The sequence below is a fragment of the Oryza sativa genome, chromosome 11 (assembly GCF_034140825.1).
Source record: "Oryza sativa Japonica Group chromosome 11, ASM3414082v1".
NCBI classification, from domain to species: Eukaryota; Viridiplantae; Streptophyta; class Magnoliopsida; order Poales; family Poaceae; genus Oryza; species Oryza sativa.
In genome coordinates this window covers 5,794,235-5,811,156 of record NC_089045.1, presented here as the reverse complement: position 1 = coordinate 5,811,156, position 16,922 = coordinate 5,794,235, and the positions used below count along the sequence as shown (strand labels likewise).

Genomic DNA, 16,922 nt, shown 5'->3' with positions numbered 1-16,922 from the left:
AATTTATTTGCTATAGAATTCAAGTTAGAACTGCATAGGCTGTGTTCGGGAGTGAGGGCCTCACTCTCCAGCACGCAAAACGAAACAGCATTTAGAGCGTGATTAATTAAGTTTTAGCAAAAAAAAAATTTTAAAAATAGATCAATATGATTTTTTAAGCAACTTTCGTATATAAACTAAACTTTTTACAAAAAAAAAAGTACCGTTCAGCGGTTTAAAAAGCGTGCGCGCGGAAAACGAGGAGAAGGGGTTGGGAACCTGCACAAACGAACTGAGCCTTAATTGGCAGAGTGAGTATAACTCAATTGATTAAGTTACTTGTGGCGGAACTAACCTACAAGTCAATAATGAGATGTCTGTGATGAATTCGTCAATCTCAAATATGATAACGAGATGTTTATGTTGGCTTCATTAATATCAAGTTATGTTGGGCCCTCTCTCGGAGGTGAAAAAGAAGAAAAGAACTACCTCTAATTATACTCTAGATTTCTATCAGATGGAGAATTCATGCTTGGTGGAGTAATTTGAGGATAAGGTCTGAACAATGTACAGTACTTCTCCTTCTGATAAAGTTAAATGGATGCCTTTTGGAAAGTGAAGCCAACAAAATATATTAGATTGCAAATTGCACCACTTGTCAAATTATATATGTTGCTAGTTGGATCTACGGCGTCGCTATCAGAGACCTTTCTAACACAAGTGTTTTGGCTTCATGTTACCAGTTCTACCAGTAGACAGATTACATCTTGTAAGCAGTATGGATCACTGACTTACTAGTCACCATAATAAGGTCACATAATATCATAGTGGCCACTACACTACTAGTATTGAAAGAGAACGAACAATGGGGCAAGACCTAAGTTTAAGAGTTTATTAATAAAGAAGTTTATTTACAAAGCCGAGCAAAGAAGGAAAAATGACTTAAAAGAAGAAAACCAAAAGGATAAAAGATCTTCCGAGGATACACTAGACGCTGATATCTAAAGGGGTGAAAACGGTCGGGAAATTCCTGACCGACCGACACTCGCTTCTGATTTTATTAACCAAGCTATATGAAAATGGTAATCGGTGAAAATAGAAATAGTAAACAAAATATAGAAAGTGGAACAATTTTATTGATATATCGATTGTTTCTGTATTTTTTTTATTCTTGTGAAAATCAATGTTTTTATAATGTGGTAATTAGCAACTTTCTAAATATACCAATATCCATAGTCCATATCTCTATTTAATACATTGTTGAGAGGCCTAAATCACTTATTCTCGTGCGCTAACTTTTCATTCTAGCTTGCAAGTTTCGCTTTAATTTTTTTTCTAGTTTGATATTTTAATGTGTCAATTCCAATTCCATTCATCACACATGTACAGACTCCAGAGATCATGTTGATATTTGTAAACGAGTAAATTCTACCGGCGGTTCTTAAACTTATAAAAGTAAGTTTCACCTAAATCCACAAACTTGTAAAACACGCATCAAGATCCCTAACACATGGTTTATTGTATCATCCTGGTCCAAAGTCCCATTTACTCATAGGCTTGACTAACATGCCACATGGATGATGACATGGCCAAATTCCTCCTTTTCCACCTTTTTTTCTACCATTCTTCTTCACTTCTTCCTCCACCACTAGATGCACTAGCGGTGACGGTACAGGCAGCCGCAACACCAAAGTACAGGCAGCCGCAACACCAAAGGCAGGTGGAGAGAGAGAGAGGGAGGCAGTGAGAGCGACAACGCTAGTAATCGGGGGCAGAGGCGCTGGTGGCGGGGTAGACCCAACAGCAGAGCGAATATCAGAGCCCTTAGCTATTGTTCTTGAGAAATGGCCGGGTCTGGCCCATTCCTCAAAAGATGTTTTTACTAGATCCCTATCCACAACAATTTATACTTCTGGTTCTGGCGAACAAATCAGCATTAAGTCTGGGGGCAACGATGACCTCAGACCGGTTGTGGTTTGCTCTGATGGGATTTGAGCTGGGAGGAGTAGAGGGCCTGAGCCAACGGAGGAGGTCGCGACCAGAGAAGATGGGTGTCGGCAAAAGCTTGCACCGATGGGTACGGTGGAAGCAGAGGGGAAAAAAAGGAGAAAAAGAAAAAAAATTTCATGCCATCATCCACATGGCATGCCACGTAAGACCATGGTCAAACCAGACTTTGGATAAGGATGATACAATAAAATAAGTTTAAAAATCTCGATGCATGCTTTGGAAGTTCATAGGTCTAGGTGAAATCTACTTACAAATTTAAGAACCGTTGGTGCAATTTACTGTCTTTGTGAATTGTGGTGCCCACCTTTTCCTTTACATATAAATAAACTACATACCAGTTAAAGTCCAATTTGTCACACGCCCGTTGCCCTTCATGAAGTAAAACAGTTGGAAAAGGGCCCTAATCTATATCAATATTGAGTTGATAAAGAAAATATGTTAGAAATTACTCTAAAACGATGTTTCTATGCCGGAGATATTTCTTTCTTTTTATTTTGAATAGAATAATACCACTGCTTCTGTTATGAAGCAAACAACAAAGCACAACGACTACAAAACTAAATTTGGTGAACTTAATAAAATAACATGTCTGAACGATGAAGAAAATATTGGCCATACAAATTACTCCCTCCATTCCCTCCATTCCAAAATATAAGACACAACCACTTTTAACCCAAAAACCAAAAACTAATTATTATAACTCTCTAGTTTGGATTACCCTAATAAATATAATACGTGCACTTAATAAAATTAAAGATCTTGAGGGCCTAAGCTAGCGGAGGAACTCGTGGCCGGAATGAAGATGTACTAGCAATGCTTTATATTATGGAATAAAAGGAGTAGAAAAAATTCATTATGTAGTAAGATATGTATATATACTCCCTCCGGTATCAAATATATTGACGTTTGAGGGTTGTGTTTTTTGGATGCAAATTATTGACGTTTTGGTATTTGATTGTCACTTTGGACTGCTATACCCTTGCATGCATGTAGCGCTTGTCTTCAGTAGCTCATCAACTATAGCAGGCTCCCAACGTCCCAAGCAACGACGCATTAACTCCAACTTTGAAACTAAAGGCCATAGCCACACAGGTCGCATGAGAGTTTTTGATAAAAGAGCTACACTAAAGTTTTTAATAGGGGTAAAACAGGAAATAGGCAACCTAATTAATCACTTCTTGGTAAGTGAGATTCTGTCCAAAACGTCAATTAATATAGAACCGGAGGGAGTAGCTTCCAACATTGAAAAGAAGGACCAATCTGTACGTCACACCATCCCGTTGTATTCTGTTAATCCATTTGGCACATGCCCACCAAAATGTTAGTACGATGATCTCCATGCAAAATTCGAATCCACATCCATGCAAGCTCATTAAACTCTAAAAGTACAGAATTCAAATCCAATTGTGACTGATGGGCGGCTCTGCATGAACCAACTAATCAATACACATATTTTTTGTGCAGTGATCAGTGGGCAAGAGTCCAAATCCAGCCAGCCAATTTGACATTATTTTTCAGGTCAACTAATCCTATGCATGTTACTACCAGATGCAGCATGATCATATCCCAAGGCAGGGCGCCATACGGATTGCAAATTCCTGCACCAGGATTGCATGGTTTTTGCAACCCTGCAACTGCAACTGCAAGCACGAGACGAACCTAGCTAGCTTGCTCTGCTTTGTTGGTTAATTAGTCAGTTAGTGTTTGCATTAAACTAATTAAGCGAGAGAAACTTTGCTAGTTAATCAAGTGATTAGCCGCTCATGGTTATCCTCCAAACCGTGGCTAATTGCACGGTTTGGCACCTAAACCCATCAAAAGCATCAAACCCTTCCCACATGCTACAGCCGCCAAAAGCCCAGAGGTAGCAGGTGCAGAGAACCCAATGGACGTGATTCTTTTTTTTTTTTAAACATCTTTTGTTTTTAATTTTAAAAACATTCTATCTATAAACTTATTTTCAAATTTAAACATTTTTAGCGGGGTAATGTTATTTCGTCACGCCAACCAAACTTAACAAGGGTTTTGTTGTTTAACCATGCTAGACGGGATGGAGTGACTAATAGGTTTACGGAGCCATCGTTTAGCGAAACGGCATATTTACAAGTGAAAAGTAATTTGTAAATAAAACTTTTACATACGTGTTATTAACGATCTAAAAGCAAATGCTGAAAAATAAACTTTGATGAAAAAACTTAAAATCAGCTCCAAATGTTAAGGTTGAAAATTCAAATTTTAACTGATAAGTATAAGTATAAGCGAAAAAAAGAGGCCATTAGATTTAAAAATGAGTTTCTTGAGGTTTTATTTCCCAAAATAAAAAATATGTAAAAAATAATAATAATTCAACGAACTCAGTACAACTGCACAAGAGGTTTATACGCCATGTGTCAGGTCCAGATTCGCGGGCAGAAAGCGACAAGGCGTATATACATTGGCGCGGCCGCTGTTGTTTTGATATTTTCAGCTTTCCTCCGGCGCCGCGGCGTCCGCGCTGGCGCTGCCCCGGTTTTGGACTCGCGAGAAGTCAACGCCACATCGCCACGTCACCCCCGTTGACGCCTATGGGGGGGTCACAGCCGATGACGTGTCGGTCTAGCTAGCTACTGGTGCTTCTGCAAGTGGGGCTTTGGAAGATTCAGAAAAGGAGGAATATACTGTTACTGAGTTTGCGTCAGTTTGAGTTTTCAGACAAAATAAAAATATCAGTAGGAAGAACAGTGAGCTAGCAGGGCATCCAGAATATGCGTACTGTGAACAATTGGCCGGACCTGGATTATAATGGTAGGATTGATGTAGAATTTGATCTTTTGAATATTTTTTATACATTTGTTTTTCTTCTCTGGTATACCAAATATTTTAACCTCATTGAAATTAGGAAATAGTATGTATTTTCAATTTTAGGTAGTGCGAAAGAAAACGACAGTCTATATATTGATTATATGAGAAATATCATCATTTTGAGGAGATAGAAAACGATAATTTTCAGGGTTAAGCTTGCGTGTGCGAGCAATTGTTTTTATAAGTTGGTAGAATAAAGTATAGTTGCATGAAAAATTTGACAATGATCTGGTGGAAAGTTTCTAGATTGCAAAAAAATGCTAAGAATATAAGTATAAATTGAGATCCTTGTACCATTCAATGGGAGCCTACAGCTCAAATTTAAAATCGTGTAGGGTTTGACCATACCAAAGATAATGTATATTTTAAATATATATAGGTAGAAAACTTTTCTAACAGTGAAAACACTTAATTTTGTACATAAGTTTAGTGCCATGCAAAGATAACAAAACTTATATTCCCTGTAATCATAAATATTTAATGTTATAAGATAAGATTCGGACAGACATTTTAGAAATTTTACCATCATTTTATATTATAAAAATTTATAAAATCTAGTTTGTGATATTATGATAGTAGCATTACTTTTTTGGACAACTTTGCACGTACAATAAGTGTTTGTTTTTGAATTAAACATTTGATAAATATAGATTATAAGGAAGTTTTAAAAGTTTAATTAAATTTTGTCCTAAACCTCAAATATTAATAAATGAAGAGAGTATGTAGGATACCCTATTTTGTGCCAATCAAAAAATTATAATACCAAATATTGAAAACATAAGCAAAGAATAAACATAAAAAGCAATTCATCTTCTATTTATTTATCATTATTACTAAAATAAAAGCTAAAATAAACCACCACATTTACTCTAAGGGAACTTGCCCACCCGGATTCAAACTCTAGACTTGGCAAGACGTACCAGTTGACAGCAAGGCGGCTATGGTGGCTTCATTAATCTCAAGATATGTCAACCCAGTTTTTAGGATGTGCTCATAAATGCGATAGGTTTAAATTAAAAAAAAAACTGTAGAAAACCATAGTTATTATGACACGTGACATTTAACCCTAGTTATTACGGTTTTAAAGTTTCATAAAATCCCATTATTGTGGGTTTTATGCGTGAATTTACTCAAAAATCTAAGATATAGTTTGTATAAAAAATAATTATTAAGTTTTTTACTAAAGTTGATAGCTTAATTCTTCACCACTTTTAAAAAAATTGTTTGAGATATGCTGAAATTCATCAAGATTTTAATAAAGATGGGGTTTATAAAACATTGAGACCATAAAACATGTGTTTGTGTGCAACATGTCTTAGTACATGTGATTTTCTGTAAATTTAACTATAGATCATGTGGTTTTCTAAAATTTACTATATAAATTATAAACACATAGATAATCATTATAAACCAACAGATATCTTAGAAAAAAAGGTAATATCTCAATCCACAAAAGTTGCACATTATTTTTATCACCAAGATCAAGGAGAAATTAAATTATCTTGGATATTTCAAAATCAAGGACTAAATGTAAACATGCAATCAATGAGTATTTAAATTACTCCTTGGATTCTCATCAAATATTTAATTTATCTCTTCATTTAAGTTTTAAATGCATAAAGTCTATAAATAGGAACAACTTATGTGGAAAAAACTAAAATATGAAATATGTCTAACTTTTGTGGATGGAGGAAGTATTATTCCTCATCACAAGAAAAAAAAAGTCAATGCATTATGCTTTTCTAAATAATCTAGATTAATTCATAGTTGGACAGATATGACCGCATATCAACGTTAATTACTGCCGATTTGACTGTTGATTAGGCATATCTTAGCACTAAACCTTACTGAAAATTCGGAGAATTACTATTGGAGAGAAGAAAAGGCATCCATCCTCCTTGTCTTCACTCTGCAATGCATCATCATCCGCCGGAAACCGGAAAACCACCGAAGCTCGAAAACCGGCGGAGGCAAGCAGCAGCAGCATGCAGCAGACGCAGAGCCTTCCTCTTCTTCCAAGCAAAAAATATTCAGATGACGCCTCCTCCTCTTTCCCCCCTCCTCCACTTGCTTGTCTTCAGGCGTACTTGCCCGCGAGACTCCTACCACTCTCTGATCCCTATATATACACCCCCTCCTCCCCTCTCGTCTCCTCACCAGAATTCCAAGCAACGAACTGCGAGTGATTCAAGAAAAAAGAAAACCTGAGCTTTCGATCTCTTCGGAGTGGTTTCTTGTTCTTTGAAAAAGAGGGGGATTAATGGCGACAGCCGGGAAGGTGATCAAGTGCAAAGGTCCGTTCTTGCTGTTCTTGGAGCGGTTCGTGAGAAAATTAGTTTGATGTTTTGTGGGGAGGAGAAGCTGATTAGATCGGGTTTTGGGGTTTTTGCAGCGGCGGTGGCATGGGAGGCCGGGAAGCCGCTGTCGATCGAGGAGGTGGAGGTTGCGCCGCCGCAGGCCATGGAGGTCCGCGTCAAGATCCTCTACACCGCCCTCTGCCACACCGACGTCTACTTCTGGGAGGCCAAGGTAATTAATCAGCATCTGCCATGGCTGAGCTTTCTCACCTTCTCAAGCTTGCAAGAATGATCAGTGACTAACTAACTTGGTGTGTGTGTGGTTTCTGCTTTGATCTTCGCAGGGGCAAACACCTGTTTTCCCTAGGATCTTGGGCCATGAAGCTGGAGGGTATGTGTAATCTGAACCAACCCTGTCCAATTCTTGTTCTTCTACTACACTGTTTAGTGGTTCAGTCTATTCTGTTCTTGTATTGTTTTTTTTTTGTTTTAAAATGGCTTTTGGTGTTTAGTGGAATTTAGTGTGTACTTGTACGTCATAGGTTGTTTGGTTTATGGTATTCGGTTACTAACTATAGTTAGTGTGCACGTTGGGGAGTCCTGATTAGTCAGTGGCATTTTCATTAAGTTCAGTAAAGAAATCTACCAAGTGTCCAATTGTGCATGATATTTTACTGGTTTGGTATAAAATCATATGAAGAATCAAAGAACAGCGTCATTGATGACATATACAACGACAATTGGATTCCTAGGATAATATACTTTTCTTCATGTGCTCCTCTATGCTAGTGCTTTATTACTTTCTCTCCTTTGATGTTTTGAGGTACTCAAAGGAAAAAGACACACTGAATCATTATCCATCTTATGAACTGTTTAAACTTGACTTACTTATCACTTCTCTGCTCAAATGGACCCCTTTTTTTTTTCCATTTCCATGGAAGATATATGTGTAATCCTAACAATCAAATTGATCTAACAAAACAATTTTTTTGCTCACAGCATTGTGGAGAGTGTGGGAGAGGGTGTGACCGAACTCGCGCCGGGCGACCATGTCCTCCCGGTGTTCACCGGCGAGTGCAAGGAGTGTGATCACTGCAAATCGGAGGAGAGCAACATGTGTGACCTCCTCAGGATCAACGTCGACCGCGGCGTCATGATCGGCGACGGCAAGTCCCGATTCACCATCAAGGGGAAGCCCATCTTCCACTTTGTTGGCACATCCACCTTCAGCGAGTACACCGTCATCCATGTCGGCTGCCTCGCGAAGATCAACCCGGAGGCGCCTCTCGACAAGGTCTGCATTCTCAGCTGCGGTTTCTCTACCGGTAAGATGATGGATGGCTTCATGATTATGATAGTAGTAGTTTTCACAGTGAAATTTGAAAGGTCTTTTTTTTTTTGATGCATTAAGTTGATGGGATTTTGCTGTTCTTGCAGGTTTTGGTGCAACAGTGAATGTCGCGAAACCGAAAAAGGGCCAGACCGTGGCTATTTTCGGTCTTGGAGCTGTTGGTCTTGCTGTAAGTGACACGCACAAAGATATATCATTTCCATTTGATTTGCAGATTGTTGAGATCTTGAAACTCAAACTGATGAATGTTTGTAAAATTACATGATTATAGGCTATGGAAGGTGCCAGGCTGTCTGGAGCATCGAGGATCATTGGTGTGGACCTGAACCCTGCGAAATTCGAACAAGGTACAATCTTTTATCATCTTTGAGTGAAAATTACATGTTTGGTATATGTTCTGGATTGAACACTGAACTCTGCAACTTGTTTTCATCTCTTCAGCTAAGAAGTTTGGCTGCACTGACTTCGTAAACCCCAAGGACCACAGCAAGCCAGTGCACGAGGTACATCACATTGCCTCACTAATTTCTCTTATTATCACACACTGTTCATGACATGGAGTGTACATACTTAAACATCAACTCTGCAATGGTGATCTCAGGTGCTGATTGAGATGACCAACGGTGGACTCGACAGGGCCGTTGAATGCACGGGCAACATCAACGCCATGATATCCTGCTTCGAATGTGTCCATGATGTCAGTCTCTTTCTTACAAACATGAAACATGATAGTAACAAATTGAAGATGATCATTTCAGCAATGCCTCCAGTTCTGCTGTAAACTGTATCCTGAAAACTAAGAGTGGCAATCTGAAACCTGAATCCAGGGATGGGGCGTTGCGGTGCTGGTCGGCGTGCCGACCAAGGATGATGTGTTCAAGACCCACCCGATGAACTTCCTCAACGAGAAGACGCTCAAGGGGACGTTCTTCGGTAACTACAAGCCGCGCACCGACCTGCCCAACGTCGTCGAGCTGTACATGAAGAAGGTAAAAATAATTGCAGAACAGAATCAGATTTGCAACCTGAATGTGCATTGTTCAGAAATCTATGGTCAGTGATTCCAATGAGCCACTGATTGATCACTATTTTATGCTAATGATTTCTGGTGTTTGATGTCTGAAGGAGCTGGAGCTGGAGAAGTTCATCACGCACAGCGTGCCGTTCTCGGAGATCAACACGGCGTTCGATCTCATGCTCAAGGGGGAGAGTCTCCGCTGCGTCATGAGGATGGATGAGTAGAGATGATGATGATCTATCTCTCTCTCTCTCTCTCTTGCAGTTTCAGTGCATACAAGAAACCAAAAATGAAAGCAAAAAATGGATGAGAAGTTTGAGGTTTTCCATTTAAGTTTAATAATGGTCGTGAGACAGGGCTTGTGTGGAGTCAGCTCTGTTTACTCCCTCCTTTCATGGCTTGATCTTGTTTATTGTCAGCATTGTGGCTTAGCAGATTTTCACCAGTTTTACCCTGTAAATTAGTACCATTCTGAAATCGTAATAAACTACTAGCAGTGTGAGGTACTATTGCTGGAACTGAATTGATTGTGCAGTAAAGAGGTGAATAGCAGCCAGTATGAAGGTTTTACAATTTGAACATCGAAACGAAATCCACACGAAATTCATAAATTTCATCGCATCTTGCTGAAGCTTACCAGATTCTATCGATTCGATCTAGCTCCAATAGGTCGATGGGAGCATCTATTGATTTTTTCGACAGACGAAAATTTTGCAAGGGACTAGCTAGGGAGTTGTCGACAGTTTTTGAGGTCCAAAACTTTCAAATTTTTTGACTACAGGATTTGTCATCAATGGTTATAGGGGAACAATCCACACTAGTACAAACCATGAATTTTAGTGTCCAAGCTGATTGAACAACAAGAAATTGGCCTACATGTAGAAGGGAAAAAAACTTTCAAATTCAAAAGTAATATGCGCTCCTAAAAAAATTGCAAATCATAATTTTATACAATGTAACTACCCTATAACTATCATGTAACTACTCTGTAATTAGGGTGTAAGTGCTATGTAACTAGGGTGTAAGTGTTATGTAACTACTCTATAACTAAGATGTAAGTGATATATAACTAGGGTGTAAGTGATATATAATAAAAAAGAGTTATTGCTAATAAGAAGGTGCATGGCTTAGCTTAACGTGTGCATCATGTTCGATGACTGCCTTGCCCATGCGAACTTTTTTTTAATTCTGGCCGTATATGTTGCACGAATCCTAGAGCGCATCCAATGGCTAGAAAATCGAAAGTTTTCCAAACAAAAAACTGTCAACAGTTTTTTAGCAAAACCGATTTTGCAAACATGTAAAAGAATCACAAATATAGATAATAAACAGTTCTAAAATCATTTTTTTCTTCCCCGCAAAAAAAATCAATTTTTTCTATATAACTAAGTGCAAATGCATTATAATCGAGTGTAACTACAAGTTAAATATACAAGAATAAAAATATAAATTTTGAATTAAGATTCTGCTGAAAAAATTACTCCCTCCATCCACAAGAGTTAGATATATTTCACATTTGAGTATTTCCAAATAAGTTATTCCTATTTGTAATCTTTATACAACCAAAGACTTAAACTGTTGTGAATAGAATTGATTGAGCGAGAGAGATTGAGTGAGAGAGAGAATTGCACACAAGAATGTAGAGAATAAATGAGCGATCCTTTATTGATAACAATGGTCAACAGAAGACGCGATGGTTTGGGAACCATCTCGTCCGTTGTTAGAATCGCCGTGAGGCGAGAAGAGGTGTGGGGCACAACCAACCATCGTGTCCCAGATTTATTGCTGCTCTATCCATATAGATGGATGAGATCACCCAAATATTTCATAACACTCCCCCTTGATCGAATCCAGCTTTGATCATTGCTCATTTAGTGTTCCAGATATCTGTAAAGATAATCTTAGAAATAATTATAGTTAAATACATCACGTAAAACTCCTCGAAAACCCAGTGGGAAAAATAAGGAGAGAACCGTGATATATATTATTGACTATTTTAGATCTATGAGTAAAGCTCATAGTTTGATCCAAAATAGTATAATGTCTACAGTTATCATTTAGTAAAAACCCCAGTGGGGAAAAGCCAAATGACAGGACATATAAGCTTATGTTGATATTACCTCGTTAAAAACTTTGGATGAGAAAACCTAAAGGGTAAAACTCATACAAAGGAAAAAGAGTATAATATGACAAAAATAGGTTATTTTCTAGAGAAAGATACTCCCCCTGAATCCTGCAAATTTTTAAGTCATCTCATACCAATTCCTTCGACACATTTAAAGAATGTGGAGTATGGTAGAGATTTTGTGAATAAATCAGCAAGATTATCACATGACTTAGTTTGCAAGATGTTTATCTCTCCATGTTGCTGAAGCTCATGAGGATAAAATAATTTAGGAGCAATATGCTTAGTGATGTTGCTCTTAATATAACCAGTTTCCATCTGAATAACACAAGCGGCATTATCTTCATAGATAATGGTAGGTGATTCCAATGAACCAATACCACAAGATGTTAGTATGTGGTTAACCATTCTGCGAAGCCATACACATTCACGTGATGCCTCATATAATGCAATTATTTCAGAATGATTTGTGGAAGTGGCTACCAGAGTCTGTTTAGAAGACTTCCATGAAATAGCAGTTCCACCCTGTAAAAATACGAATCCTGTTTGTGATCTGGCGTTGTGGGGATCAGATAGATAGCCAGCATCAGTATACCCAATTAAAGTCGAATCCTGGTTCTTTTTAAAGAAAAGTCCAAGATCTCTTGTGCCATTAAGATATCGAAAGATATTCTTAACTCCAGTCCAATGGCGTTTGGTAGGAGCAGCACTATATCTTGCTAACAGATTTACCGAGAAAGCAATATCTGGCCTCGTACTATTTGTAAGGTACATAAGTGCGCCAATAGCACTAAGATATGGAAAATCAGGACCAAGTACATCCTCTCCATCTTCTTTTGGTCTAAATGGATCTTTCTCCACGTCTAGAGATCGAACCACCATAGGGGTTTTGGAAGGATATGACTTGTCCATATTAAATTTCTCCAAAATTTTCTGGGTATATGCACTTTGGTGCACAAGGATTCCAGAAGGTAAATGCTCAAGTTGTAGACCTAAGCAAAATTTGGTTTGACCCAAATCCTTCATTTCAAATTCCGTCTTTAAATGATGACGTGCTTCATTAATATCTTGTGTATTGCCAATGATGTTGAGATCGACATATACCGAGATAATACAAAATCCTGTGGGGGAATTTTTGATAAAGACGCACGGGCAATCATCATTTTTAGTGTATTCCTTTAGCGAAAGGAATTCACTTAATCGGTTGTACCACATCCTGCCCGATTGTTTTAAGCCATAAAGTGACTTCTGCAACTTAACACAATACATGTTACGATTTACCTTCTGATTCGGGATGTCGATTCCATCAGGAACCTTCATGTAAATATCAGAATCAAGTGACCCATAAAGATATGCTGTCACTACGTCCATCAATTGCATAAATAGACGATTTTGTACTGCCAATGATATTAAATATCGGAAAGTTATACCACTCATAACTGGAGAGTAAGTTTCGTTGAAATCAACGCCAGGTTTTTGCGTAAAACCTTGTGCTACAAACCTTGCTTTATATCTCACCACCTCGTTGTTTTCGTTCCGTTTCCGAACGAAAACCCATTTGTATCCCACAGGAAAGATACCACGAGGAGTAGGCATTACAGCCGAGAATACATCTCTTTTGTAAAGCGAGGCTAATTCTGCGTCAATTGAGTCCTTCCATTTGTTCCAGTCAGAGCGCTTTTGGCACTCTTTTATAGACCTAGGTTCTGGATCAACTTGGAGGCACTCAGCAATTTGTTCAGAAAAATTAGTGTCGACAATTGTAGCTCTTCTATCAAAAGATTCTCCAGTTTCAGAGTAATTGATGGCAATTTCATCAACCCTTATAGACTCATTGTGATCTCCCGAAACAATGTGTCTATGGTCTTCCAAATTCCTAGTCTCAACATTGTGCACCACTGAGCTAGGTTGCAGACTATCACGATCTGCTTGATATATAGTATTAATTTGGTGTGTACCAACTAAAGGTTGGTTTGCATTTACCGTCTTCCTTTGCTTATTAGCAATTGTTTCTCGCTGAGTGGCCATACTTCTTCCTCTCTTTTTAGTGAGTGGAAGTTGAGTGGTTTTATTTGGTACCTCCACTCTTTCTGGCGCATTCTGAGCGGGAATGAAAGATTTGGTCACACCTTTATAATTGGTAAATGCATCTGGCAGGTTATTTGCAAGTCTTTGCAAATGTATAATTTTCTGAACTTGAAGTTCAGCTTCAGTAGTACGTGGGTCTGAGGCTGGAATACCCTGGGCATCCCAATCAATTTCCTAGCATTCTTTCTGGTACTTGAAGTCTCCCCGTAATGCCGGGAAATGTTCCTCATCAAAGATAGAGTCAGCGAACCGGGCAGTAAATAGATCACCTGTTAAGGGTTCTAAATACTTTATGATCGACGGAGATTTGAATCCCACATAGATCCCCACTTTCCTGTGTGGGCCCATAGCGGTACGCTGTGGTGGTGAAATCGGTATGTATACAGCACAACCGAACTTACGCAAATGGGAAATACTTGGAGGATTTCCACGTACTAACTACATTGGAGAAGTTTCATGATATGCAGTTGGTCGTAGTTGGACAAGGTCAGCAGCGTGCAGAACTGCATGACCCCAACACGACGAAGGTAATTTGCAATTCATCAATAATGGTCGAGCAATAAGCTTAATTCTTTTGATCAATGATTCAGCCAAACCATTTTGTGTGTGGACATATGGAACAGAGTGCTGAACCTGAATTCCCAATGCCATACAATAATCATCGAAAGCATGAGATGTAAATTCGGCAGCGTTGTCCATACGGATTGATTGAATCCTATGTTCAGGGTAATTTACCTTCAGCCTTATAATTTGTGACATCAATTTGGCAAAGGCATGGTTTCGTGTCGATAGAAGACACACATGAGACCATCTAGTAGATGCGTCAATCAAAACCATAAAGTACCTGAACGGTCCAGATATTGGCACAATAGGGCCACAGATATCTCCTTGAATGCGTTCAAGGAATTTAAGTGGTTCGGCTCTGATTTTGAGATAAGATGGTTTCAAAATCAGTTTCCCAGTAGCACATGCAGTGCATACGAAATCAGAGGATTTGGGAAATTTGTCAGTGATCAAATGATGATCAATAGAGTTGCCAATAATTTTTCTCATCATCCCGATACCAGGGTGCCCAAGTCGATCATGACAAGTGTGGAATGCATCAACATTTTGAAAAATTACTTTGTATGCAACATGTGCAATGGGCTTAATGTATGTATAGTACAATCCCGATGTGAGAGATGGAATTTTCTCGCAAATGCGTTTGCCATATCCGTTTTGTTTGGTTAAGAGAAGAAATTCTTCTCGATTATCCATATGGGTTTCAATATGGAACCCATTTTGACGGATATCTCTATAACTTAATAGGGTACGGGTTGAATCAGGATAAAATAAAGCATCCTCGATTGTAATTTGTGTACCCATTGGGAGTGTAATATTTGCTCTTCCTGAGCCAACTATCACAGTATCGCGCCCAGCGATAGTCAAAACTTTGCCTTCTCTCTTTTTGAGAGTTTGAAAGTATTTGATCTCCCTAAGTATAGAGTTTGTGGTACCACTGTCCACAAGACATAATTCCTCTACAATCGGAGCGATATCCTTAGACATCTATAATGAAAGAAGAATTGCATGATTAAGAATTCTTTATCCAATATATATACATACATACAATAATTAAAACATCAAATACATATGTTAATAGTACATACTCTAATGACTAGCAAGCCATACAACCTTACAATACAAGGGAGTTCGTACTTATCTACTTATTACAACCAATATTATTTGGCAAACTTATAGGATATCAATATACTGTTTCAAGCACACTGAGATAAGGGCAGCTTCATCTCCAAGTAGGACGCACCGAGATCATTGCAAATCTCCAAGTTGGTCCGTTGAGCAGTATTCGATGAACATACCGTCCATCGTAGAGAGTGGAGCGACATCTTCTGGGAGAACATTGAGGTTGCTCTCTGGTTCAGCAGGAGCCTGGTGAGAACTTGCAACCTCAGGGCGCTCTTCATGTGTAAGATTGAAGTGGGCTTCAAATCTTGGGTTCTCAGAAGATTTTTTTGTCCTTGAGGGATTTTTGGTACAAGAGGACGAGATGTTTCGGGATGCGGCAGTCTTTAGCGACATGAGTGTCAGATCCACACCTGTTGCAATGCTTGTTGCCATTGCTACGAGGTTGTGGTGCCTTACCCTTCCCTTTTCCTTTCTTTCGACCCTTGAATTTGCGCCTGTTGTTGTTGCGTTTGCGCTTTCCAGTCAGATTCTTAGGATTATTCGAAGAATTTCCCTTGAATCCTTTCTTATTCTCAGCATTATTCTGTACATTGAAGTGCACCTCAGGCAGTGGAGCAGAGCCCGGTGGGCGCTGTTGGGCATTCTTTAAAGAAAGCTCATGGTGTCTTTCTGCCTGAGTCAATGTATGTATAAGCAGAGAATGTTTCTGGAAATTGTTAGCGCGATACTGTTGAGTCAGTATCGTGTCCTCCGGAAGCATAGTTGATAGAGTTTTCTCTATCTTTTCTGCCTTCGTTGGCTCTTGTTCGCAAAACTTCAACCTGGAACAAATGTTATGAACAACATGGTTGTATCCTGCCACAGTTTTAAAATCCTGTAGGCGTAAATGAACCCACTTATAATTAGCCTCAGGCTAAATGAGTTCCTTTTGCTGATCATAACACTCTTTTAGAGCTTTCCAAAGGTTGAGAGGGCTCGTCTCTAACATGTATTCATGTTTGAGATCCTTGTGAATGTAGAGTCTCAAAAGAAAAAGGGCTATATTGAGCTTCCTGGGCTCAATTGCTGGATCCCCATCATTAGGTTCCTCAATTGTATTTAGAATCCCCCGAGAGGCAAAATTGATTTTGATATCAGAAGCCCAGATGGGATAGTTAGTCCCATCGAGGGCGAGTTCGTCGAACTCTTTTGTTGCCATGTCCCTACAATCATGGTTAACATTATCAATTTACAGAGGTAAATTAATAAAAACATGATATTAAGGTTGAAATCTCAATGCGAAATGTAAAACTTCATATTCTGTAATGTTTCGAAAGATGTAGGTTATGGACCTGACAATTTTGAGTTAGAATTCGAAATTAGGTGGCACAATGTGGCTAATCTCCAAGTAATTAAACAGTGGAGTAGATCTCTTAATAGTGGGCAAGGTATACTTGCTGCCTAAAACACGGTCTCCAGGCAAATATATTCTGATGAATATACCGCAGCCATTGTTTAGGACTCCACTACCTTGTGTTCAACCAAATT

The 16,922-nt window shown here is 38.7% G+C and overlaps 2 protein-coding genes across 2 annotated transcripts; one reads left to right on the top strand and one right to left on the bottom strand.

The window, feature by feature from the left end:
- Nucleotides 1–6,910: 6,910 nt before the first annotated feature.
- Nucleotides 6,911–10,117, top strand: LOC4350054 (alcohol dehydrogenase 2). Its single transcript, NM_001404454.1, has 10 exons — nt 6,911–7,124; nt 7,223–7,359; nt 7,472–7,518; nt 8,127–8,452; nt 8,565–8,647; nt 8,750–8,825; nt 8,920–8,981; nt 9,080–9,175; nt 9,306–9,467; nt 9,604–10,117. Exons 1-10 carry the CDS (start codon nt 7,091–7,093, stop codon nt 9,718–9,720), a joined length of 1,140 nt encoding a protein of 379 aa, NP_001391383.1. The 5' UTR covers nt 6,911–7,090; the 3' UTR covers nt 9,721–10,117.
- A 5,591-nt stretch (nt 10,118–15,708) lies between these two features.
- LOC107279346 (uncharacterized) lies at nt 15,709–16,593 on the bottom strand. Its single transcript, XM_015760669.1, has 2 exons — nt 16,340–16,593; nt 15,709–16,216 (listed from the first exon to the last, which is right to left on the bottom strand). Exons 1-2 carry the CDS (start codon nt 16,591–16,593, stop codon nt 15,709–15,711), a joined length of 762 nt encoding a protein of 253 aa, XP_015616155.1.
- Nucleotides 16,594–16,922: the final 329 nt, after the last annotated feature.

Excerpts from the sequence above, each read along its gene's own strand:
- LOC4350054 (NM_001404454.1), top strand. The coding sequence starts at position 7,091 with ATGGCGACAGCCGGGAAGGTGATCAAGTGCAAAG. Across the intron at positions 8,648-8,749 it reads TTGGAGCTGTTGGTCTTGCT|GCTATGGAAGGTGCCAGGCT; the intron begins GTAAGTGACACG and ends ACATGATTATAG. Across the intron at positions 8,982-9,079 it reads ACAGCAAGCCAGTGCACGAG|GTGCTGATTGAGATGACCAA; the intron begins GTACATCACATT and ends TGGTGATCTCAG.
- LOC107279346 (XM_015760669.1), bottom strand. The coding sequence starts at position 16,593 with ATGGCAACAAAAGAGTTCGACGAACTCGCCCTCGATGGGACTAACTAT. Across the intron at positions 16,217-16,339 it reads CTTTGGAAAGCTCTAAAAGA|GTTGAAGTTTTGCGAACAAG; the intron begins GTGTTATGATCA and ends CATTTGTTCCAG.